At 50.1% G+C, this 24,757-nt stretch overlaps 10 protein-coding genes across 10 annotated transcripts; 5 read left to right on the top strand and 5 right to left on the bottom strand.

Moving 5' to 3' along the window:
* Positions 1-230: 230 nt before the first annotated feature.
* On the top strand, positions 231-1,745 carry UA08_05265 (hypothetical protein; the record flags this gene model as incomplete). Its single annotated transcript, XM_020267567.1, has 1 exon — positions 231-1,745. The coding sequence occupies one exon, from the start codon at positions 231-233 to the stop codon at positions 1,743-1,745; it is 1,515 nt and encodes a 504-aa protein (XP_020119596.1).
* Positions 1,746-2,083: 338 nt separating this feature from the next.
* On the bottom strand, positions 2,084-3,293 carry UA08_05264 (ATP synthase subunit gamma, mitochondrial; the record flags this gene model as incomplete). Its single annotated transcript, XM_020267566.1, has 5 exons — positions 2,084-2,177; positions 2,242-2,297; positions 2,359-2,471; positions 2,540-3,114; positions 3,238-3,293. 5 exons carry the CDS (start codon positions 3,291-3,293, stop codon positions 2,084-2,086), a joined length of 894 nt encoding a protein of 297 aa, XP_020119599.1.
* A 547-nt stretch (positions 3,294-3,840) lies between these two features.
* On the top strand, positions 3,841-6,854 carry UA08_05263 (DNA topoisomerase 1; the record flags this gene model as incomplete). Its single annotated transcript, XM_020267565.1, has 6 exons — positions 3,841-3,892; positions 3,977-4,224; positions 4,280-5,845; positions 5,908-6,147; positions 6,208-6,657; positions 6,720-6,854. The coding sequence occupies 6 exons, from the start codon at positions 3,841-3,843 to the stop codon at positions 6,852-6,854; spliced, it is 2,691 nt and encodes an 896-aa protein (XP_020119600.1).
* Positions 6,855-7,481: 627 nt separating this feature from the next.
* Positions 7,482-8,735, bottom strand: UA08_05262 (hypothetical protein; the record flags this gene model as incomplete). Its single annotated transcript, XM_020267564.1, has 3 exons — positions 7,482-8,392; positions 8,472-8,633; positions 8,693-8,735. The coding sequence occupies 3 exons, from the start codon at positions 8,733-8,735 to the stop codon at positions 7,482-7,484; spliced, it is 1,116 nt and encodes a 371-aa protein (XP_020119597.1).
* A 423-nt stretch (positions 8,736-9,158) lies between these two features.
* On the bottom strand, positions 9,159-10,846 carry UA08_05261 (hypothetical protein; the record flags this gene model as incomplete). The annotated part of the gene is made up of 2 exons (XM_020267563.1): positions 9,159-10,631; positions 10,694-10,846. 2 exons carry the CDS (start codon positions 10,844-10,846, stop codon positions 9,159-9,161), a joined length of 1,626 nt encoding a protein of 541 aa, XP_020119598.1.
* Positions 10,847-11,317: 471 nt separating this feature from the next.
* Positions 11,318-12,661, top strand: UA08_05260 (hypothetical protein; the record flags this gene model as incomplete). The annotated part of the gene is made up of 4 exons (XM_020267562.1): positions 11,318-11,420; positions 11,488-11,588; positions 11,666-11,793; positions 11,854-12,661. The coding sequence occupies 4 exons, from the start codon at positions 11,318-11,320 to the stop codon at positions 12,659-12,661; spliced, it is 1,140 nt and encodes a 379-aa protein (XP_020119603.1).
* Positions 12,662-12,873: 212 nt separating this feature from the next.
* On the bottom strand, positions 12,874-15,622 carry UA08_05259 (Calpain-like protease palB/RIM13; the record flags this gene model as incomplete). The annotated part of the gene is made up of 4 exons (XM_020267561.1): positions 12,874-14,799; positions 14,871-15,072; positions 15,135-15,505; positions 15,578-15,622. The coding sequence occupies 4 exons, from the start codon at positions 15,620-15,622 to the stop codon at positions 12,874-12,876; spliced, it is 2,544 nt and encodes an 847-aa protein (XP_020119604.1).
* Positions 15,623-16,178: 556 nt separating this feature from the next.
* On the top strand, positions 16,179-17,394 carry UA08_05258 (hypothetical protein; the record flags this gene model as incomplete). The annotated part of the gene is made up of 4 exons (XM_020267560.1): positions 16,179-16,282; positions 16,360-16,910; positions 16,978-17,215; positions 17,271-17,394. 4 exons carry the CDS (start codon positions 16,179-16,181, stop codon positions 17,392-17,394), a joined length of 1,017 nt encoding a protein of 338 aa, XP_020119601.1.
* Positions 17,395-17,912: 518 nt separating this feature from the next.
* On the top strand, positions 17,913-23,439 carry UA08_05257 (hypothetical protein; the record flags this gene model as incomplete). Its single annotated transcript, XM_020267559.1, has 8 exons — positions 17,913-18,080; positions 18,151-18,996; positions 19,195-20,288; positions 20,342-20,589; positions 20,671-20,915; positions 21,136-21,264; positions 22,222-22,824; positions 22,903-23,439. The coding sequence occupies 8 exons, from the start codon at positions 17,913-17,915 to the stop codon at positions 23,437-23,439; spliced, it is 3,870 nt and encodes a 1,289-aa protein (XP_020119602.1).
* Positions 23,440-23,664: 225 nt separating this feature from the next.
* UA08_05256 (hypothetical protein) lies at positions 23,665-24,499 on the bottom strand (the record flags this gene model as incomplete). The annotated part of the gene is made up of 2 exons (XM_020267558.1): positions 23,665-24,254; positions 24,328-24,499. 2 exons carry the CDS (start codon positions 24,497-24,499, stop codon positions 23,665-23,667), a joined length of 762 nt encoding a protein of 253 aa, XP_020119630.1.
* Positions 24,500-24,757: the final 258 nt, after the last annotated feature.

The raw sequence follows: 24,757 nt of genomic DNA, 5'->3' as shown, positions 1-24,757 counted from the left end.
AGCGAGGAAAGAAGAGGAAGCTGCCAGGTGTCCTGAAGGCGCTGAAGCTCTTGGCGGGGAAGCCCGAGGCATCTCCGCACTCCGCGCTTATCAAATCAGCAAGCACCGTGACTTCAACAAAGCAGACGCAACAAAATCCCATCTTAACAATCATTGACTGCGTGCCTGTGCAGTCCTCACTGTTGACAAACCACCAACTGACTAATGTGCCGCCTCACGAGCTGCAGATCATGGCATTCACCCACCATGGGGATCTGCCATATCTTCCCCAGGAGTTGTTTCAGATGATCGTCCGCGACCTCGAGCCTGTGGATATTGTGCGATGTCGTCGTGTGTCCTCAGCATGGTATCGAGCCTTTACAAACCCAATCAGCCTGATTCAAATCCTGAAAAGCAGCTATCCCCGGGCAAAAGAAGTCAGGGAACTATGCCAACCCGACACGCCGAATGCACTGCAAACAGTACACGGTCTGTCCCAGGACAAATGGCGAGCCCTCTTTGACACCGTTGTGGAGCGATATCATCGGTTGACATCTTGTGGCAAACCCCGTTCGGTGCAGAAATTCGATCTACAAGAAACTAATACCGCCGAGAATGGCTGTTGCTACGTCGCCGTAGAGCATTGGGAAACTCATACCAGCCATCCCGGGACTAAGATTGACATGTTGTTTGGCCACACATTCTGGACGTATGAAGAAGGGCTTGTTGTTTTCCCAGACAAGCATGAAAGGAGTCTGGTTGTTCTAGACCTGGAAACGCGACTGACTTACATGGTTCCTTTCGTTATAGCGAACAAGAACATCCGAAGGATTCGCCTACAAGATAGACTGCTAGTGGTTGAATGGGCAGATGAAGACCAACCTGATATGTGGTCGGGCTGTGGATGGTATTACCATTATGCTACATCCTTCGAGATCAACAGGGTTGGACGAGCCTGGGACGTTACCTTGCGTAACGAATGGGAGATGATCCCCAATGGACTTTCCTTGGGCTATTCTGATCGATTTTTCTCAACCCACAATCGCAGGCATTATGCAATTTACACATCCCTAGACTCCCACACAGCGCACCGCCTGACCATTTGGGACATTTCCAAGCCTTCCGAATATAGACCGTCTCAAGATTGCATGAACCAATTAGAGGACACAGCTACAGACGCAGAGCCATTTATCGTCTTTGAATACGACTACGATGCACTGGACCTCATGGGCCTCCGCATGTCAAGACAAGGTGAATGGCACATAGAGATTATGAGGATGGACATCGACAGCAGCACGTCTACCGTCTCTATAACACAGGTGATGGATGGCGGACGAATGGACTACAACCCGCTGGAATACACGCCTAGAACGAAGGTTACTTGCCTTCCATTCCGTCCAGGTTGTTCTCCTTTGCAAGAGGTCCAGACAGTCTATCCCCAAACAGTTTACCCCCCATACCGAGGCAATTGCAGCATGGAAATCCCCCCCTGGACAGCCACGTCACCATGGCCATGCTACTGGGGTATTTGCGAAAGTACCGACGAGAAGGCCAATGTATCCTTCTGTCTTTCATATCTATCCTCTAGAACCCAGACAGGCTACGAAGAAGATCCACTGATGGTGACAATCCAGACATCCCAATCGATCAAGACACTGAATCATGAATTTGCCGAAGAGGTTTCTTTCAAGGGAAAGATATGTGGTGATGAGCGGTTTCTTGTCGGTGAGAATGCGCAAAATCAGCTGGTGGTTCTGTATTTCTAGTCCTTTACCATGCGTCGTTCATAGAAGTTTTGTAAGCAGATGAGAACTATCTACTTATGTATATCCGTAGAAGTTTACAATAAAACAAAATCGGTTGATGTCTAGGTATTAAATTGCCTCCCTCGGGACAAATCTGGAAGATGTATATAGTAAGGCTATCCCGTTGCGTTTTCGCTACAAAAATTTTATTTTGCAGTAGATATGACAAAGGAAATATTGCTTGACTAATAATAATGAAGTAAAAAGTGATTTTACATGCCTAAGACGAGTCTAGGTATTGATATGAACAAGTTTGAATTCTAGTCAAATCCTTCCGACGAAGTTCACGTAGGAAATGTCTACTGGTCTTCGCTGGCGGCAGCACCAGTAATAATTTCAACAAGTTCGCCAGTAATGGCGGCTTGACGCTGTCGGTTGTACAGAATTTGGAACCTAAAAGCAATGGTTAGTTTGATCGACAGGCATGGACTTTGGTAAAATATGATAAATCACTTACTTCTGGATCATCTCGCCGGCGTTCTTTGAGGCGTTCTCCATAGCATTGCGACGAGCCTGTTATATGATTAGATAAATGACCGCTAGGAATCAGGATTTAACTAATGTGTGTACTCACAGAAATTTCACAGGCCAAACCCTCAGCCAAGGCCCAGAAAATGCTGTTGGCCAAAGAGTACTCGCGCAAGTTGGCAAGAGCCTCCTCCTCAACCTCGAAAGCAGAAATGTTGGCTTTGAGGGAAAAAAAACAATTGTTAGTACAGAGGTATCCGCACAATAGATCACCAATTAAAACTTACGGGAGTTGGTGATAGCCTCCTCGGAGTAAGCATCCACGGTGGTAGGCTCGTAGCTCTGAGCGTTGATGAACTTGTTGTGGATGATCTTGATGCTGCCGTAGGTTGTAGGAAGCAAGGCAATCTGATCGGCAATGGCCTGCGCATCGCTGAAGGTGGGGATGTCCTTGCAAACTTGCGAGAAGCTCAGAACAATGCTCTGGCCATTGGAACGACTGAGCTGGGCCTTGGCCTTCTCTCCAAGAACCACGACGTCGGCATTGGGGTTTTGTTCCAACAATCGGCGAGTAGCCTTGCTGAGACCAGAGTGAATACCACCACAGAGACCCTTGTCGGAGCTGGCAACAACGAAGAGCGTCTTCTTGTCCTCCTCGGGCTTTGTCTCAGCGGACTCGAAGACGGTGTTGGAGGTAGTTCCGTAGACACGAGACTCCTCCATGGCCTTCTGAGCACGGGTCAAACGGGTGGAGGCGATGACCTTCATGGTGTTGGTGATTTTCTCGATGTTGCGGATAGACTTGAGACGACCCTCGATTTCACGGAGAGTGGCGAAGTTGGCAGCATTGGAAGGAGCAGTGCTGAGATATGTTAGCAATTGGCCTTAACCACTCCACTTCGTGTTTGAAGAGCTGCCCTGTTCCCCCCTCACGGCGAGGGTGTTCGTCGCGAGGTGAATAGGCCACCCGAAGAAAAACACTTACCGAGCGACGGCAGCGCTGCCAGCCTTCAGGGCCGGGCGAACAGAGCGAGAGAGCATGGTCGTGGGGAATTGAGTAGAGAGGACAGGATGATGGCCGATAGAAGCTGCAGTGACGGGGCAGCTGAAGCAAGTGATGCCAGACTTCGCAGGTTTGAAGCGAGCGAGGTCTTTCCGGGCTGCTTCGGAGCCAACATTCCATTGGCGCCGGTCACGTGGGGGGGGCTGCTCCCCCGTGGCGGCCTCAGGCAGGTATTGCCCGGTTTGCGCAATGCAGAACTCAACTCTCTTTTCAGCTGTTCTCGTCACTTCTGCTTCTGATTTTGCCTTCTACCTCTGTTTTTCACTTTCCCACACGGCACACCCACCATCAATCGGTCTTTGGCCCACTGTCTTTATCTTGCTTTGTCTCGCCTCCACTCGTTTTGGTTTTCTTTTTCGCCTCAGCCTATACGGGAGCCTCGTAAAAATAGCGATTCCCTGGCGATTGTGCCCTCGACCGCTCATCGCGCGTGGCCCCCGGCTTTGGTCACAGCCTCCTGTCAAAGACCTGTCATTCTCTTGCTATTTGCTGCACCATAGACTCAATCTGCGTTCAACTCAAACAATGAGTTCATCCGACGATGACGCCCCTCTCCTCAGTGCCAACCGTTCTACAGGTAAGCCGTCTAAATGAGGGAGGGTCCTTCATTCTGAATCACCTCAGATTGTGTTATACAGTAAGCTAATAGCTTCTACAACAGGGGGCGCTCGCTCGGAAAAGATAATATCGAAGTCAACGGATACCTCGATGGGCGATGAGCAGACAGAGAACGGTTCGTTGGACCCGGGTGTTTCTGTCCGGTTTGGACCAGTTGGAGATGGGGATGTTGAAATGGAGGATGCAGTGAATGGCGCCAACGGACACACTGCAGGCAAAAGAAGGGCGCGAGTTAGTTCAGGCAAACAGTCTTACGCAGAGCCTGAAAGCAGCGAGGACGATAAACCTTTAGTATGCACGCGGTCTTACTTCAGTATACTCATGCAGATGCTGACTACGAAACTAGAACAAACGTCGCCGCATATCCACGAAGACCAAAGTCGAATCCGATTCCGAGGAGGACATTCCTCTAGCTAGGAAAACAAATGGCATCAGGTTGCCCAAAGCTTCGGAAACCGCGATCGGCGAGGAGTCGGACTCGGACGTTCCTATCGAGCGCAAACTCTCTAAACAGAAAGCGAATATCGAGAAAAGGGCTGAAAAGGAAGCCAAATCAATTCGCAAAGCCGAGGCTGCGTCCTCCGCCAAGAAAGCCTCGGTAACAGCAGGCAAGGGCGCAGTGAACGGCAAGAAGCAAAAAGCAAACGGCGTGAAATCAGAGGAAGGTGCAGGCGTTAAGAAGACTACCAAAGCAATCAAGGATGAGCCTGCAACGCCGGTGAAGAAAGGAAAAGGCAAGGCGACCCCTGTCAAGGAAGAATCCGAAGAAGTCGAGGGAGCTGAGGAGGAAGAGGAGTATCGCTGGTGGGAGGATCCTACCAAAGGCGATGGCACCATCAAATGGACAACATTGGAACACAACGGGGTTGTTTTCCCACCGCCATACGAGCCCTTGCCGAAGAATGTCAAGATGAAATATGATGGCGAACCCATCACTCTCGAGCCGGACGCCGAGGAAGTTGCGGGTTTCTTTGGTGGAATGTTGAATTCTACACACAATGTTGAAAACCCGACATTCCAGAAGAACTTTTTCGAGGACTTCAGAGCCATTATCAAAAAGACTGGAGGCGCTAAAAATCAAAAGGGCGAACCAGTGGATATCAAAGTCTTCAAGAAATGTGACTTCAAGCCGATCTTTGAATATTATGAGATGAAACGTTTGGAGAAGAAGAATCTTTCAGCTGCGGAAAAGAAAGCTGTCAAAGCTGAAAAGGATGAGGCTGAAGCTCCTTACATGTATTGCATGTGGGATGGACGTAAGCAGAAAGTCGGCAATTTTCGAGTTGAACCTCCAGGTCTTTTCCGTGGTCGTGGCGAGCATCCAAAGACAGGAAAAGTGAAGACGCGTGTGATGCCTGAGCAAATCACCATCAATATCGGCAAAGAAGCTCAAGTTCCTGCGCCACCAGAAGGTCATAGGTGGAAGGAGGTCAAACATGATCGTGAAGGCACCTGGTTGGCCATGTGGCAAGAAAACATTAATAAGAACTACAAATACGTTATGCTTGCTGCCAATTCTGATATCAAGGGCCAGAGCGATTACAAGAAGTTTGAGAAGGCACGCGAGTTGAAGAAACACATTGACAGGATTCGTAATGACTACCAGAAGGGTCTCAAGTCTGAACTCATGGTCGATAGACAGCGTGCAACGGCGGTTTATCTCATCGACAAGTTCGCTCTCCGTGCCGGTAATGAAAAGGGCGAGGACGAGGCAGACACTGTTGGATGCTGTTCTTTGAAATACGAGAATATCACGCTTCGACCACCAAACACGGTCATTTTCGATTTCCTTGGTAAAGATAGCATTCGATTCTACGACGAAGTCGAGGTTGATCCTCAGGTTTTCAAAAACTTGAAGATATTTAAGAAAGAACCAAAGAAAGTTGGCGATGAGGTATTCGATCGACTTACGGTAAGCACTTTTATTTAGTTGATGGGTGAATTGTCGTGCAATTTGCTGAATTTACTTCTTAGACTTCTGCTCTTAACAAACATCTTTCAAACTATATGCCAGGCTTGACAGCTAAAGTGTTCCGTACCTACAATGCTTCTTACACTTTTGCCACGTTGCTCAAGGACATGAAGGCGGAGGGGTCAGTGGGCGAGAAAGTCAAGCAATACAATGATGCCAATCGCAAGGTGGCTATTCTGTGCAACCACAAACGGACAGTTACTGCAGGTCACGCCAACCAAATGGAGAAACTGGGTGATCGGGTACGATCTAAGTCTTTTCATCTACTCGTGAAGGAAGAAACCGCACTAACATGTTAACAGATCAAAGGCCTTCGCTATCAGAAATGGAGGGTCAAGATGATGATGTTGGATATTGAACCCAGCCTGAAGAAGAAGAAAGGTGCCGCGTACTTTGAACTAGACGAGGATCTCGACAAGGAATGGATCAAGGAGCACCAGGCGTTCCTTGTTGAAGAGCAAAAGCAGAAGATTGTCAAAAAGTTTGAAAAAGACAACGAGAAGCTGGCGGCCGAGGGTGAAAAGGAGATGAAGCCCAAGGAGCTGGATGAACGACTCCTAGTCCTCAAGGACATGCAGGCGAAGTTCCAGAGAGAAAACAAGACTGGGAAAGTGGAAGCAGAAGGAAAGGGCCAAACAGTTGAGAAATTGGAGAACAATGTCGCAAAGCTCGAACAGCGGATTGAGAATATGTCGCTTCAGGCGGAGGACAAAGAGAACAATAAGGAAGTTGCACTTGGAACTTCGAAGATCGTAAGCAATCAATGGGCATTCCACAGTATATCATATATGTCGAATCTAACAGATGGATGCAGAACTATATTGACCCCCGTCTAACGGTAGTCTTTACGAAGAAGTTCAATGTCCCGATTGAAAAGTTTTTCTCCAAGACTCTGCGCGAGAAGTTCGACTGGGCTATCAAGTCAGTTGATGAGGATTGGGAATTTTAGAGATACGTCTTCATCACATATCGTTCCTGCGTTTTGCGACGGTGTTTGTTGCTCCTTTTTTCCGGGTGGGTTTCTCTTACGGACTTTGTCGTTTGATTTTCCATGGCGTCGATTGTCGTCGCTGGAGAAATTCAAAATCTGTATCACCATCATCGAGTCAGACGGACTGTCGAAAGAGAAAAACAAGAAAAGAAAAAAAGCTATTATAAGAGAAGGCTATTGATGGCCTTTTTGGATATCGTCTCCAGGCTTATTTATTACTACTTGTTTCGGAGAGAACGTCTATCTTTTCCGCGTCTGACATATCTTCCATCTATCAAGACAATTAGCTAGAACAAACATTACAATTTAGTTTTGTATTATCATTCAGCTTCTGACACCAATAACAGAGGCTTTGCTACAACTCTGGTATATGCAAATAGGAGAGAATGAAAAGAAATGCTAATCTAAAGGAAAAGGGGATTATAGTAATATACAAGACCTGTGAGTCGTCCTGAAACCAAGTACGCATGACGATGCGCTATGCAGTAGCAAAGGTATAGACGACAACATGCAATGCAAATGCTTTGAAATGAAGACGAAAAAAAGAAAAAGAAGAAAGAAAAAAAAAAAAAAAGGGACCATCTTTCAAGCCGGCCACCAACCCATCCGTTCATAAGACGCAACCAAATCTCGTATAGCATCAACGCCAAAATCCCTCTCGGGCTTAAACCCTGTGGTAGACTCGAAAAGGGAGCCGTCAATATACAAATCATTATCAGTCAGCAAATCCATTTCAATAAACGGACCAATGGGCCCTGGTCGCGAAATGCCCTTTTCCTCCAACAGCTCGGCCCATGCCTGTAGCATCTCCTCGTTCATGTCGTCGACGATGTCGTCGAGACTGAATTTTGCAAACTGTGACATGAGCGTGCCGGCGAAATTGACCTTGATGTCGAAGACTGTTGCCAGGGCGTCGCCGACGTGTCCGCGATTGGTGTTGTGATGATCAACGACGTTGAAAATGTGCGGGCTGCTGGGATCGTCCTTTTGACCGTCGCGCCACACTGCTGCCGTCCAGAGCGCGCGCACTGCGTCCTTGACATATAATGTGTTGAACTTCAGGTCCTTCGAGTGCAGCAGATCGAAATCCGTCTGGAGGAACTTGTGTGTCCGCGCCAGACTCACAGCAGTAGCCGTATATCCCGTATCGTATTCACCGAACACATGCGGAAACCGCAGGGAAACCCAGTTGAGCCCCGGGACGGTCCGCAGGTCTTCTTCAACCTTCAATTTCCACTTTGCGAGGTCGTGCCACGGGCGTTTCTTGTCGTCTTCCTTGCTCGGCTTGGAGCCGCTTTTGTATATCATGGCTGTCGAGGTTTCGACATACACCCGGATGTTGCGCTTGGCGACTTCTTTGCTGAGGCCCATTGACAGGGCGTGATTGCGGAATTGGTACACTTCTTCGGGCTGTAGAGGGCGCAGGTCGCCGGCGCAGTTGAAGACGTAGTCGAATTGCTTGCCGTCTGCTCGGTCGAAGATTCGGGGGTATGACTCTACAGCCTTGTTGTCAGAGAAACGAATGCATCTATCTATCTAGCAGGGACGTGAGGGAGTGAGTGAGTAGAAACTCACGCTCGCGGCAGGCATCGGCCTGCACGAATTTGTCTTTGGAGCATGCCTCCTCGAACTCGGGGGCCAGCCAGGCCAGCTGCGGCAGCACTTTGTCGACGATGCGCAGCTCGGACGCAAGATTGTTCTGGTGGATGTGCAAGGCGAGGTGTCGCCCGATGAAGCCTGGCGATGAAGGAAGGATTAGCAGCGAACAACTACTGCCCCGGTGGTCAGCAACATACCCAGGCCGCCAACAATCAGCACTGTGGGCTTGTCCGAGGCCATGATGATGGGATGAATGCGGTGAGGGGTTCTTCTCCTGGTGTCTTTTCGTATGGCAACTCGCCTCGCACGCTCAGTCGGGCCTTGACTCTTGCGAACCCGCAGCCGAACTGACGCACACTCTTTTTTTCTTTTCTGTTCTTTTTGACAAAATGCACACGGCGATGAGTTGCAGCTGTCCAGCTCACTAAGCGATCGATCACTAAGCAAGTCAAGCACGAAGAAAGCAGCTAAAATTTCCAGGTGGGATAAATCGCGACCTAAAGCAGTGGCCCCTGCTAGTCGACTAGCTGACTGACTAGTGTAACAGACAAATTGGATGCGACGCGCACAGTCCTTCAAGACACTACGGAGTACGGAGTATGAATTGCTCTCTCGTGATACACCAATTCTATTATATATGTTGGTTGCCGAGTACCTGCTTAATCACTGCTTCTCGCCATCGGAAATCTCTTCTCTTGGGCCCGCCGGCTTCTTCACGCTTTTCCACTCCATTGCCAACCCTGGAAACAACGCCAGACAAGACATGACCACACCCAAAATAAAGGTCTTGGTAAGCGCCTGATTATACGCTTCCAAAACAGCCGCCAACTTCGAATCCGGGACCATCCCCTGACGCAGCGCCGTGGCACCGGCACCTACGACTGTAGAAACATCGATGCCGTGCACGCCGTCCAAATTGTCGACCAAGAAATTGTCAAACAGAGTCTGCGCAATCGCCAGGAAGACAGCCGCGTTCAGCTGCTGCGAGAACACGAGCAGCGACGCACCAATCGAGACATCAACTGGTGCTAAGCAAGTCTGCACGGCGACATTGGCCTGTTGCAATCCCAACCCCAGCCCTAGCCCGAAGATGAACTCGTAGCCAATCCATTTCTCATGCCCCGTGGTTGGAGTGAACGTGGTCAGCAAGCCTGCGCCGACGGACATCAGAACCACAGCGGCCAGCATAAACGGGTTGTAATAGCCCAGCACCGACACCAAAACACCCGACCCAATGCTGCCAACTACCATGGAGAGCACGAGAGGCAGGTTCATGATTCCCGATTTTTCCGCGTCGACCCCTTTGATAGCTTGGAACCATATGGGCAGGTAGTACAGCATGACCATCATGCCTGCGCTGGTGCACATAGTCCACACAATCCCAGCTAGCACCGACCGCTGCTTGAAAATGCGCGGAGGCACGAGCGCATCTTCCTGTCTGCATATCTCGACATATACAAAGATAGCAAACAAACCGCCAAACAGAACGAAAAGGAAAATAATCCGCCAGTTGGCCCAGCTGTACGTCGTACCTCCCCATTCCAGCGCGAGGATCAAGCAAACGACGCTAGGCATGAGAAACAAGTTCCCCACAGGATCCAACTGAAGAAGCTTTTGCTTGAGCGACCAGTTCCCATTGCGCGGTGGCGGCACGTCGAGCAAGAAGAAAATAGCCAGCATCGCAGCGCCTCCAAAGGGCAGGTTGATATAAAAGCACCATCTCCAGCTGACCTCGGTAGTGAAGATTCCTCCCAGCACGGGACCCAGCACCGAAGCAATGCCAAAAATGGCACCGGCAAAGCCTTGGAAAGCCGGTCGTTGCCGCAACGGTACTATGAGGACAATGATAAGAACGATACCAGAGCTAATACCACCCGATCCCACGCCGGCGATGGCACGGCCGATAATGAGAGCCACCGAGGTAGGCGCCGCGCCGCAGACGGCAGAGCCAGCCTCGAAGACGAAGATGGAGAACAGAAACACCCATTTTGCCGGGTAGAAGGTGTACAGTCGGCCATAGACAAGTTGCGACGCCGACGCGGTCAACATGTACGCGCTTCCGTACCAGCCAATATCGTTTGTGCTGTGGAAGTGGTCGGTGATCTGGGGGGTTGCAGTGGCCACGATGAGGCGATCCTGATACATTTTGCAAAAGCGAGTCAGCAATGGCAATGGATTGACGGCCAGTTCAAACATACCAAGGCGACGAGAAACATAGACATGTACAATGCCAGCATGATCAAGAGAGTCTCTGCCAGGGGAGGATACTTGGGCTCCTCGGCCGTGAGGGCTACTTTCTCCTCCTTCTCCTCCGCCTTTCTCGGTGGTGGCCCTGCTTCGTTGATAGACATGACTTCAGTAACCTCTCTAGTCGATACCAGGGGACGTCGCAGCTGAGCTCCTGGCTAGTAACTGTAATAATTGTACATCATATTGAAAAGCAGGCCCCAATATATAACTTCAAGCAGCCGGGAGGATCGCTCTCCGGGGAGTTATGCTGCACATCCTGCCCATCGTGGAATGCATCGAGTACGGAACGCGCTGCCTCCGCGCGGCTTTTATGCACGAGTGAGATTTCATGATTGTAACCCTATGCCAGAGTGCCCCTAACTAGAGATTTTGCCTTCAGCAGTGATTGCTCCAAGGTAGTTGTGGGCTGACTGAGAATTATTAGGGGAAGCTGTAGGGAAACGTCATCGGGCAACCCCACACCCCAAAGCAGCTCCTTCTGAACTTCTCCCGCCAACTTCAACTTCCACCTCCACCTCCACTTCCACTTCAACGACTTCACGCCACAACGTCTGATTCGCATTCTATACAGCATGGCGGCCACTGTTCCCGACAGCTTAAAGTCTGCTGACATCGCGCGCTTTGTCACTCGCGCCGCGCAAATCGAGCGCGCAAAGCCCGTGATTGCATATTGGTGTTCGTTATCTCTGCTGCCTCGCTCTGCCTCAAACCCCAGCTAATCGATGCGCACATCGAATTGCAGGCAACTACTGGGTCGTGAACCAGATCATATCCAAGGGCCTTCACAATGCCAGTGAGGAGTCAATTGGGTTTACGACGAATCTGATGGACAAGCTGGAACGAGTACGCAGTGCCCCCGCGCGCGACCTAGGATTGTGGGAAGCTCAGGACTAACTGCGTCGGGATATAACACGCAACAGTTTAAAACCGAAAACTCGGAGAATGACGCGGTAATGGATAATGTCGCTGGCCAGGCTTATGTGGAGCAATTTGGCCTCGAGGTCTTTAGTAGAGCCGATAACGCAGTTCGCGCCAATAAGGCTTCAAAGTAAGCGTGCCCTGCATCTTCTCGGAGGGTTGGTCGCTGACAGCGCTACTCGTCCAACAGACAAACCGCAGACACATTCCTCGCGGCGGCCACGTTTCTGGAACTCTGTCAGATATGGGGCCAAGTCGATGCCGAAATCGCATCCAAGATTAAATTTGCCAAATACCACGCTATTCGAATTGCCAAAGCTATCAAGAACGGGGAGGACCCAAACCTATCAAATCCTGGAGAGGAACCTGAGACGGAGGAGGGTGTTGAAGGAGGGCTGGCCCTTAATCCAGACGACCCCGAAGTCCGCGCTCTTGAAGGCACATCACTACCTTCCCAACAAAAAGAACGCCAGCCCTCGGTGGAAGAAGTCCCCGATGACTCGGACCGTATCCAGCGCAGTCTTGCCCAGCAATCGATACTGGACGAATCCCTTCATCCATCACGATCATCATCACTGCCCCCTGCCAAGGCCGCCGAAGACGCTGCACCACCTCCCCCAGAGCTCCCATCAGCTCCCTCCGACTTGACCCTTCCATCAACCCCTTCAGTTCTTCCTGATACACCACAAACTTTCACTGATCCGTCAGCCGCCTTCCAGTCTTTCCCTCCTCCTGCAGTTGTGCAAATGTCAAACGCCCCCCCCGATCCCTCCCAGCAACCTACAAAGCCCGTACTTGCAAAAGCAACACCTCCCGTGACTACTGCTCCATCTACAATTCCATCTCAGCCGTCTGCTTATGATATCAATGCCGACGACCAGTCAATCACACAGGCTCAGAAGCACGCCCGATGGGCCGTGTCTGCTTTGAGTTTCGATGATGTGAATACGGCTATTAAAGAACTGAAGATTGCGCTGCGACATCTGGGGGCTGAATAGGATTTCCTTTTCTTTTAACTTCTTTTTATCATTACTTACTGATACCTTTCTGCGAAAATATCTAAGCGAGTATGCTCTTCTTTTCTTTTTCTTTTTTTTTTTTTTTTTTGCAGTCGAGAATTACATAGTGAATGTTCAGAAAATGTCACTTCAAGCATATGTCCAGATTATGGCTTGACAGGAGTTTACTACTACATACTGAAGACCCGCGCCTAAGTGATCCACTCCCCAATTTCAACTCGTTCCTCGCCGAGAGCTTCGACGTCCACGCAGTCAGTGACCTGCCCACCAGCTCCCGCAATCCGTTCGATAACAATCCAAATGCCCCCATTCGCTACATACTCCGGCCGCGCATCGAAATCAGGCACTCTAATCCCCGCAATCGCATCGCTATATTCCCCATTCTCATCAGACGACGCCAGAATCTCCTTGTACGGCCCTTGCCCAAGTTCAACAGTCATAAGCATCGGGGAAGCAGTGACGTGGCGAGTGCCAATGCTAGAATTCCGACTACGCGCAATCAATTTCAGCCTCGTGAGACGCGACACTTTCAGTGGCGCCAGAATCCGATCCGTGCCGGGAAGTAGCATGCCAACATCGGAGATGACGGCCAGTCTGCCTGCGGTCTCGGACGGGAGCGCTTTCACATGGCATTTCCGTGTTGCGAAAACCCAAAGATTGAACTTTGCAACTTGGTCGGGAAGAAACGTGGAGCATACCACGGTGTATGAACCGGCGCGTAGCTGCTCTGTCTCAGCCACAACGCACCCAGGGCGATAATGCCCGCTATCCGCGATAATGTCACGCTTCTTCACCGTAGAGACGCGCTTGCCATCGGACCAGAATAGCTTTGTGTGAATGGCCAGGTCTGCATTCGATGTTTCCAGTAGTATCAATACATCCGCCGTGTCCGTCACCTGCAGAGCATACTGTGGATTAGACGGGTATCTGGGTGATTCCGTATTCCCGCCTGCGGTAATAGGACTCCTCCATTCCCCTTCGACTTGACGAGTATGTACGAATTTGTCCACGGCAGGTCTAAGTGTGACTTCATTCCTGGAAAAGGCAGAAAGCGTAAAGTTCTGTGCTGTCAATGGTAGTGACTGTTCAGCTACAACGACTGTATATGTCGAGTTCGCCTCCATATCGATTCTGGCCAGCGTATTGGGGGAATCTACAAAGGGCCCGCGGTAATAAGCGTTGTCGCTGATGAACACGCGTCGTCCGTCTTTCTTTAACACGTAAAGGCTGATGAAGCCCGACTCGGTATTGTTCGCATTCGCATTCGTATTTATGCTTCGGAAATGCTTGCTGAGAAGCAGCCAGACGGGACCTCCGGCCACCGTTGAGACCGAGAATTGGGGGCTGTCGGCAAAACAGTGTTCATCTAGATGAGATTTCGCCAAATCCCACGTAAAGTGAATATCTTGCCGTGTTGTAAAGAGGCCTGGGTTCCAGTTGAGGTACATGTTGTCGAAATTCTGAAAGATTTGATCGTAATCCATCCAGAAAGAACCAGGTAAAAGAGGATGGCTGGATGACTGGGGCTGGCTGCAATTACCTCTGCTGTTTCCATTATTACTGCTTCGACCATAGTTATGCGGAGTCACAGAGCTGGAGTCAGCCCAGGGGTTCTTTATGAGCAGTTGGCGATACCCATCTGTTTCGTTCAGATCAAGAACTGCATAGTCATGCCGGCTAATAAGACGCTGAAGGCGCTCTTCACGTTCATTCAATTCTCCCGTGCCCAACGTCAAGATGACATCCCCGTATCGAAAAGCGCCGAGAATTCGTCTCCAGAGTTGGTCCGGCGCTACATCTTCGTGATGCAGGAATATTTGCTCCGGGATCCAGCCAGTGAGAACCCACAAATCCGTACCGGAGTTGCTTCCTGGAAAGTCATAGCCGCCGCGGAGTTTTAGGTACGCCTTTTCAACGAAAGCCGGCCACAGTTCGTCCGAGTTGTTTCGGTCAATCACAAAAAGAGATCGTGCCGTTTTGGACGAGGGGAGTCGATCGTCAATAACTACTTTTCTGTAGCAACCGTTGAAATAAAATCTGAACATGTATTTGCCGGATTGCGAAATCCGTGGAAGATTCCTGGTGTAGTCATATGGGAATATCACAGATCGAAATAGCTGGACAGACTTAGTATTATGCACACTAGCGTACACGTAACGTATGCACACGAGCATGGAGCAAAACGTACGCTGTTATTGCCGCGTTCTGTTCTGGCGGTCGCTGCACAAAGACTTGCTACCACAGAGCAGTCTGTGGTAATATCTTGTACGAGGTCCTTTGTCGCAGTACTCCTTGATTCATCAGAAGCAAAATCAGTGACGAGCTCTTCGGGGCGTTTCCACCCATTGAAGACCTTTCTCTGAGCAATAGAGAGCCTGAGAGCCTTGTCCCTGTCGGAAAATCAGAATCGATCTTCTATAAAATATCTGCCGGAAAATAAAAATTCACTCACTCGAACTTCTCTCCATCGCTATTCAATTCGAATTCCTGAGGGCCGGGAGCTTCAGTCCAAGGTGGAAACAGGAACCCGTTCAATTTCGCACTCTCCAAGATAATAATTTCCTCTCTCGTCGAGAGTTTCCTCTTAGACACCGGCTCTCTAAGCACAATGTTCTCGGTCGTAGAGCTAGACGGTTTCCAACCCTTGTCATGTTTGATCCTCTCCGCACGAGACAGCCAGTCTTTACATTTTGAATCCAGCCATTGCTTTTCCCGGGGCGATTCGGCTATTTTCAGCGCTTTCATGTAGTTCTCAGCCGCGGCAATTGCAGCTTCCAGCGCTTGGGGTTGGGACCCTGCTCCAGACACTAGGCGCTCATAACCCTGCGATGATGTGAGCGATCAGCCATTATGTGCTGGAATGGTCGAAGCAATAACAGATTAGACAGATGGTACCAGAGCTTTATTTAGGTGGGTGTTTGAAGAAGAAGAATCCGGCATGGCTTCTTCAGCTTGTCACTGTCTGTGCACAGTAGGCCACCTCGACGGAATGGAGGATGCGTGCAGGATCGTTGTACATGTCAACGCGCATGACATGCAGCTCTGGATATCAGTCAGGCGGGTGAAGTGTTGACTATGTCGATTTGTTTACCTAGAGTAGCTTGTGAGAGGTTGCGCATGTCAAGGCGATACCGAGTCTGATAGCGGACAAAAGACGCTAGTGCGCAACAGGCATAGCGGGGGTTGCCATACAAAAGTCGCCGCGGTCAATCAATCCGGAGCTTCGTCTTACCTCGGCTGGAGCTGCATGGCCGTCCACCGGCTAATCCGCTGCCTCTTCCTCTGCTCTCCCGATGTTCCTCGTTGTTGATTCGAACATCGGCCTTGCTTTGCATACGCAATGACTGCTGTATCTGTCTGATCCCCTTCTGGCAAGGATTCTTTAGGCCGCAGTCTTGTTCAGCCGTGTTCCGAGACCACGCGCAATATATTGCTCTACATAAACCACTCCGAGCACGCACGCCCCTTTTTTGTTCTTCTGTATTCATCGATTTCCATGGCCGGACAGTCAAAGCAAGTGCGTCTCTCCCCCTGGGGAAGCGCCCTTGCAGGTGCAACTGGCGCCGTTCTCGCCAATGCCATGGTTTATCCCCTCGACATGTGAGTGCCGCTCCGCTCCGCTCCACCCTCTATTCTCTCTATGATTCTGATAATGGCGTGGTTTGTTTTTTATATAGTGTTAAAACGAAGATCCAGGTTCAAGTGAAGAGTCGAAAGGAGACGAACGACGCCGTTTCGCAAGCTACACCTCATTATGATTCCACGTTAGACGCTATCCACAAGATCGTTCAGGCGGAAGGCGTGGGTGGTCTGTACAGCGGCATTAACGGCGCCCTCATAGGAGTCGCATCGACCAACTTTGCATATTTCTACTGGTATTCAATTGTCCGCGCTATATATATGTCGTCCAGCCGTGCTTCGAAGCAACCGGGAACGGCTATCGAGCTCTCACTGGGTGCTGTGGCTGGCGCCATTGCGCAGATATTCACCATACCGGTATCAGTTGTGACGACGCGTCAACAAACACAGACAAAAGAAGATAAGAAGGGCCTTTTGGAAACTGCTCAAGAAGTTGTCCATGGCGAGGACGGCTGGCCTGGACTGTGGAGAGGCTTGAAAGCAAGCTTGGTTCTGGTCGTCAATCCTGCTATTACATATGGGGCATATCAAAGGCTCAAGGATATCCTGTTTCCCGGGAAAACAAACCTGCGCCCATGGGAAGCATTTGGTGAGGATTATTATTGTCTTCATTCGGCTTTAGGTTTAGTACACAACGCTAACGGAGATATTTTCAGTGCTGGGAGCAATGTCCAAGGCGTTGGCAACTCTTGCAACACAGCCATTGATAGTTGCCAAGGTCGGTTTACAATCCAAGCCTCCCCCGGCTCGACAGGGAAAGCCGTTTAAGGGCTTCATTGAAGTGATGCAATTTATAATTGAGCATGAGGGCCCATTGGCTCTTTTCAAGGGCATCGGTCCTCAGGTACTCAAAGGTCTGCTTGTTCAAGGTCTGCTCATGATGACGAAAGAACGGTAAGATGATCTCTACTTGCCGCCCCGGACAAATGCTAATGAATGAGCCATGCAGAATGGAGCTTTTGTTCACTCTGTTCTTCGCCTTTGTGCGCAAGCTCAAAGATGAGAGATTGAAGAAGTATGCGGAGAAGGCTGCCACAACCGCCAAGACGAGTCTTCCAGTGACGCTTAAATGATTTGTATTGTTATGAGACAATGACTCTGATTTCGACTGTCGTCTCTTGCATCTCTAGAGGTTTAATGTAGATATGCCGCAGCACATAAATTACGATAGGGCTTGTTGTATTTTGGACTTTGGGTGCGGATGTTCCTAACAATAGAATTAATCATCTTTTGCATTGCATAGCTGTTTATCTTGCATGGTAAAGTAGCTTTTTAGCCCACGCAGTCACTGATGCATACTATCTATGTATGGCTCTCCAACCGCCGGCGAGATTATCATCCGCAAGCGCCAGCGTAGTTAGTGCTTATCTTGCTTATAAAAATGAGCCCAACTCCCCATACTTCCTTTCCTCATTATTGGCAGTTAGGCACTGCGTGTAGGTTTTACAAAGATTTTTGTTCGCAAATTATCCAATTCGCACAATACCAAATCTGACGTCGAATCTCGAAATGGCTGCCAGCATTACTAATCCACAGGGCAAGATAAAACGAGAGAGTACCTCCTTGGCAGCTCTGGATCAGATCGACTAACATGGCTGCGATACCTTCTACCACCTCCCAATGGGTCATCGAAACCAGCACTGGACCGTCCGGGCTCAGGCTGAAGCACGACGTGCCGCTGCCACCGCTCGGCGCACACGATGTGCTTGTGAAGATACACGCCGTAGCGGTGAACTCGCGAGATACCCAAGTCCTCGATGTGCTTTCTCCTTTTGCTCTTCGATTTCGTTCCCTAAATGGCGCGCTTCTACTGACTGACCCTTTGCTAGAATACATATCTCTGGGGCACGACGCCTGGCGTCGTGCCGCTCTCTGATGGAGCGGGCTCAGTCCTTGCCATCGGCGAGGCCGTCTCACGTTTCAAGCCTGGAGCACACGTAGCTGCGACGTTTCACCGACGATGGCTAAGCGGTGAACTGGCCTCCCTGTCCCAAATGTCCCAAATCGGGGCACACTTTGACGGGTTGCTTCGGCAGTATGCCGTGTTCCACGAGGATGATCTTGTAGCTGCGCCATCAAACTGCAGCTTCGTACAAGCGAGTACTCTTCCCTGTGCGGCTCTGACTGCGTGGAATGCACTATTCTGCGGCCACAAGAGTCTCAAACCAGGAGATGCCGTTCTTACGCAAGGCAGCGGGGGGGTGAGTCTATTCGCGATCCAGTTTGCAAAGGCCGCCGGCGCGACGGTCATCGCGACGACGGGCCAGCTAGGCGGAGAGCGCGAAAGACAGCTCAGACTGCTCGGAGCGAACACAGTGCTGAGCTACCGCGATGCCGACTGGGGGAAGCAAGTGAAAGCGGCCACGGGCGGCCGAGGAGTGGACTTCATCGTCGAAGTGTCAGGCGCCGGGGAACAGAGCGCCGCAGCGTTGAAACTTAATGGCCAGATTGTGATTATAGGAGGCGACGGTGGCTCTGGAGGGTCGATATTTGATATGCGGAAGACAATGGGCGAGGTGAGGCGTGTGACGGTGGGCAATCGCGACCAATTTGAGGATATGAATCGTGCGATTGAGGCGAATGATATTCGCCCTGTCGTAGACGAGAAGATCTGGACGTTTGAGCAGGCCAAGGAGGCATTTGAGTATGCACAGTCGGGGAAGATGACTGGTAAAGTCGTTATTCGCATCGACTGAATACATATTCCTCGCGCCGACTGCAAATTTGCACGCCATCACACCACGTGAAGAGGTGTAAATAAAATTATTCTTAATGATATTTCAATATTATACGTACCTAGCCAATATTATATGTTTTTTAAATCAAAGTAGATTAGACTAACTAGTGTCGAGCTATACTGTATGTGACGCTAGCAGAGCTGTAGAGTACGGTCTCGTGATCTGATCAACAAATCTGTTTTTGCGGCCAGATTGCAATTCTCCCACGAACAGCCAGGAGATATGGCAAACACCACTACGATCACAACACCATTGGAAATAGAAAACCATGCGGATGCCATCCCTCTGGCTCCCTCTGCGCGGCCAGCACCCGCAGAGGGCGCAGCCAACACGACCACGCTGGAAGCCGCCAGCATCATCCTCGTCCTGACAGGCGTGACATTCATCAGCGTGTCTGGCTCCGGCATCCTGACTACTGCTCTTCCCCATATTGCCTCGGACATCAACCTGGACAGCAATTTGATCTTCTGGCCCGCATCCGTGTATTCCCTGGCCGCCGGATGCACTCTTTTGGCGTTTGGCGCGGTGGCCGACATCGTGGGCTCCAAGCCCATGTGGCTTCTCGGCAGCGGTGTTTCGTGCCTGTGGATACTGGCCTGTGGACTGGCTCGCACAGGGCCCGAGTTCATTGCCTTTCGAGCTATGCTGGGCCTTTTCGTGGCCATGTGTCTGCCCACGTCCATCAGCCTCGTCACCACCTCATTCCCTCCGGGCCCGAAGCGCAATATCGCGTTTGCGGTGACCGGCATGGGCCAACCGCTGGGATATGCCGTGGGACTGGTCCTCGGCGGTGTCTTGACTGATACCATCGGCTGGCGCTGGGCCTTCTATATCACGGCAATCATCAACTTCTTTCTTTTCGTTGCCTCGATATTCCTATTGCCCTCCAACACCAAGGCATCTTCTTTTTCAACCCGTCGCCTTTTACGTCAGATTGACTGGGTCGGGGTGATCATCCTGTCGGTTTCGCTGGGTCTCTTGTCCTATGTTTTGGCGATGATCACCATGAATTACTCCAACATGAGCGACGCGCAGAACATTGTCTTGCTGATTGGTTCGGTTGCATTACTTCCCGCCTTCTCATTCTGGGTGGGCCGACAGGAAAGACGTGGAAAGGCTGCATTGATTCCTAACTCTCTATGGAAAAATGTTCCTTTCCTTGCTATATGCGTTTCCATGTTCTTCACGTGGGCCGCCTTCAACGCCTTCCAGTACCAGAGTACTCTCTAGTTTGTTCTCCCCATCTGATCAATGCTACATAGGAGCTAACCCTTGTCTATAGCTTTCAAGATGTTCAAAATCTATCCCCTCTCCAGGCATCAATCCGCTTCCTACCAATGGCAGTGGTTGGGGTCCTCACCAACTCTGCTACCGCGTATTTGGTCACAAGGGTCAACGTCAACGTTCTTCTAGGTATCTCTGCGCTCATCACCGCTGTCTCGCCTATCCTGATGGCTCTCGCCAATCCCGCCTGGGCATACTGGACTGCGCCCTTTATTGCGATGATGCTAAGTCCACTCAATGGCGATGGTGAGTCTTGCATCTCCGATTGAAAAATACAAACTGAAAAAAAAAAAAAAAAAAAAAAGGAGCTTTACTAACAGGACACAGTGCTTTGGACCGTCTCCAGCCTTGTGATATCCCGCTCATTTCCGGGTGACTCCCAGGCACTCGCAGGTGGCGTGTTCAACACCATCTCCCAATTAGGCAATTCCGTCGGACTGGCCATCACCGCTGCCATTGCAGCATCGGTCACCGACCATAAGGAGCAAGATGGCTCTTCCTCTTCAAAGGAGGTTCTTCTGCTGCAGGGTTATCGCGCGGCGTACTGGACGATCTTCGCTGGCATGGTCTTGGTGTGCTTTGCGAGCTCGCTTGGTCTTCGACGGGTGGGAAAGGTTGGGGTCAAACAAGATTAAAACTTGTTGTCGTTGCTAGCAGGTTTCTTACGACAACAAGCAACATGTTTCTCATTTTCAAGCTTTTGAAGGAACTGTATCAAGAAACGTCTAGAGGAAGAATCGCGACATTGTCAGCGGGCGCGAGTTTCTGTCATGGGAAACTTTCCACGTTTAGGTCTTGTATCAAAGAGCCGTCTTGTCGACAAAACTTTTGTTTTCATACAATATCTCGAAATCCAATGCGCTCGAGACATTGACGTGGTCTATCTTCTCCCGTGAAAGGCTACCGCAAAGAAATTCTGAGGTGAGTGGTAAAGGCTTATAATGATCTTTTAGTTTTGAAGATTCAAGAAATGCTTATATTCGCTGCATTCCGTCGATAGCTGATGCTATCGATAACCGTGTCCTAGTTTTGAGTGTATTATGATGGTTCGTCAACAGCTAGCTCTACGCTGCTAAAAAGGCCTTTTCTCTGGCGGAGAGCGACTCTCTTTCGGCCCTTGACCGATTGAGCTCTCGAGGATTTCGTAGAGCGTCTTATACTGTAAATCTTATGGCTATTGCTAGCCTGATGTACGACCAACCAGGGCCACGAGACGGTTTGGAATTCAGGCTTATACAGCAATGAAAAGTTGAGGTCTCCGAAGAGGGGATTCATTATCTGGTGGCTATGCTACAGAATTCTGATTTCTGACGCCTGGGTTTTTCCCAGTGAGACCTCACACCAAACTTCTTTTTATAATGCCGCCTCTTTCTATTTTTTGCTATATTGTCCGTGTATTAAACTTCTCGGATTACTGAGGTTTCTAAAGAACAACCTGCCCTTTGTATATCACATTTAACTCAACCAATTTGAATCTATTCTGGCTCCTATGCTACGCAGGCTATGTCTGCTATTGCGCCTCACGGGCATGTGCAAATCGCCTCGCACTGAATAGAGGAAGAGGAAGCGGAATGCGGTGTTGGCGATATTCTATGTCCTAACGTTGGTATCAGTCGTTTCTTTTTTGGTGTCTACTTCCCAACAACGTGCTAAGATATTTGGTTGTGATTGTTATACGCAGTCTGAATGGTTATCGGGGATGATAAGGAAATATATAACCTCATGCAGAAGCTCTGCGGCTTCCATACAATTCGTATTTAACATGATTCGCATGGAATTATATCCAGAACCTACCTGCTATTATCTAATCAAGGCCCCTTTCCAGTAACTAAACAGCCTGCATAATAAATCTATCTACAACATAATACACCATGGTAGGAGCCTGAATTCACAGGCCGGAAACCGCCAAGGCCCCGTGCCTCTCAACTTCCTGACCTCCGCGCGTTTCTCCAACGTCCACCTTCACACCCCGCACTCAACGGCCTCAAGTCTGGCATGGGATGGTGGTTGTGGTCGCCGTCTGGGTCCAGGTCAGATCCAGAGGATACTCGCAATGACTCGCGCCATCATCCACCTGACAGTAACAACAGCAACTACCATCACCACAACAAGACACACGAACAACTCGTACCCCCGCCTTCCACGACATCCTCAAAGCAGGCCACAGATTGGAACTCAAGTCTCAATGCATTCGACTGGAGCCAATTCAAAGAGCCGCGGAATTTGATCCCAACCCTGCTCCTCACGGGCGGCATTCTATTCGTCGTTCACATCCACCGCCGTTACCTTCGCCGCTTCCCTGAGGCTACAGACATTGCCTCTTCCTACTTCCGCCAAAGATCCCTCCTGGGACGCGTTACGAGTGTGGGCGATGGGGACAATTTCAGGATTTACCATACGCCTGGGGGCAGATTGGTTGGATGGGGTTGGCTGCCATGGATGAAGGTGCCGACGTCCAGGAAAGAATTGAAAGACCGGACTGTATGTTTTTTATTTTCTTTCAAAGCGGGTGCGATAACCGTTCAAGAAGCTAACTGAAACTCTGCCTGGAAATATCAGGTTCATATCCGCCTTGCGGGCGTCGATGCTCCGGAGCTCGCTCATTTCGGCCGTCCTGCCCAACCGTTTGCTCACGAAGCACACATGTGGCTTACATCTTATCTGCTGAACCGACGGGTGCGCGCATACGTGCACCGACCCGATCAATACAAGCGCGTGATTGCGACTGTATACGTACGGCGATGGCTAGACTTTCCACCGCTCCGGCGACGGGACGTTTCGTACGAAATGCTGAAGCGCGGTCTAGCCACAGTCTACGAAGCTAAATCCGGGGCCGAATTTGGTAGCAAGGAACATGAACTCAGATACCGCCAGGCAGAGCAGCAGGCCAAGGCTTGGAGACAGGGGCTGTGGAAGGACTTTTGGCGTCATGGTGGAGTCGATTTTGAAAGTCCGCGAGAGTACAAGACTCGAATGGGGCTGGAAAAGCCTTTGGAAATATCTCCAAAGTTGCCTTCAACGAAAAAGAGGCCTGGTTTCCTGGCTTCGCTGCTGAGCAATATTTTCACTTCTTCTCGTGCTAAGAAGCAGCAGTAAATAAGAGTGGAATTTACGAGTATGACTTGAAATGATTATGTGATATAGGTTAGATTGTGATGTTAGGTAAAATATGAAAAGATCGCCGCGCATTCCGCATAGCTTCCATGGTAATGAGGTAGATTATATTGTAGAACATCGTGCATAATAAGATCCCAAACTAGCAGATAGGTAGGTAGGTAGGTAGGTATATTTACAATAAGAAAAAAGAGCAAAGGATTAGCCTCAGGCAAATCTCCGCTCAATTTCCGCAAAGAGCTTGGGGCTGATTTCATCGCTCGAGTTTCCTTCCACCCGCCAAAGACAGCCCTGTCTGTCATAATGCTCAATGAGTGCTTTGCTGGACTCCTCAAATTTCTCCAGCCGCTGCTTCCAAGTGTCTATAGAGTCATCAGCGCGTTGCGTTAACGCTTCTCCCGTAACGTCATCCTTGCCCTCGACCTTTGGAGGGTTGAATTCAGTGTTGTACACTCGTCCCGAAGGTGCATGAACCCAGCGCTTCGTTATTCGCGATATGATGACGGATGGTGGTGTGAAGAGATGTACGACGAAGTTGATGGGCAGTATTCGATCTAGGCTCGAGGCTTGTACTGCTGTTCGTGGAAAGCCGTCTAGGATGAACGATGCCGACGGCATTATTGTATTTGGACGGGACGACGACGAGGAGATGGAAGAGGCGTGGGCAGGAGAAGAAGATGGCGTAGATTCAGAGGGCGTAAGCCAGCCTTTGACAGCCAGCTCCGAAGAGATCAGATCAAGCATGACAGCATCCGGTACTAGACTCCCGGCTTGGATGAGAGCTTCGGCCTGAAGGCCTATATGTATATTTATTGATCGTTAGACCGAGAATGGACGAGTGGCACGAGTGCGATCTTTCTTGCTGCCTACCTAGCGTAGTCCTCTTCCGAACATTTTCGCGCAACAAGTCCCCCGAGCTGATGGCAGCCAGCTGCGGAAACCGCGAGAGCAGCCGTTCGGTCTGTGTACCTTTTCCCACGCCGGGGGCTCCGATGAGAATAATGCGAGCAGCTTTCTTGAGCCGCTTTGTGGCAGGCGTCATGAGAGACCGGCTAACAACGAGGTTTTTTCAATGGAAGACAGACAAGATAATAATAATAATAATAATAACAATAATAATGATGCGATGCCGCGCCGCAGATGCTCGGCGCTTTTAAAGGCGGGAGAAATCACAAGCAACAAGCGGGTTGTGCGCATGTGAAAGGTACCTTTCTATTCAATACTGAGAAAGCCGGCAGAGCGAAAGCAGACATGTGAAGACTAGGGACACTACATCACGACCGCAGTGATTGGGATGGAT

Source organism: Talaromyces atroroseus (assembly GCF_001907595.1).
Source record: "Talaromyces atroroseus strain IBT 11181 chromosome Unknown scaffold_6, whole genome shotgun sequence".
In the NCBI taxonomy this organism is placed as follows: Eukaryota; Fungi; Ascomycota; class Eurotiomycetes; order Eurotiales; family Trichocomaceae; genus Talaromyces; species Talaromyces atroroseus.
The sequence above is the reverse complement of the archived record's forward strand: the minus strand, read 5'-3'. Positions and strand labels throughout refer to the sequence as shown.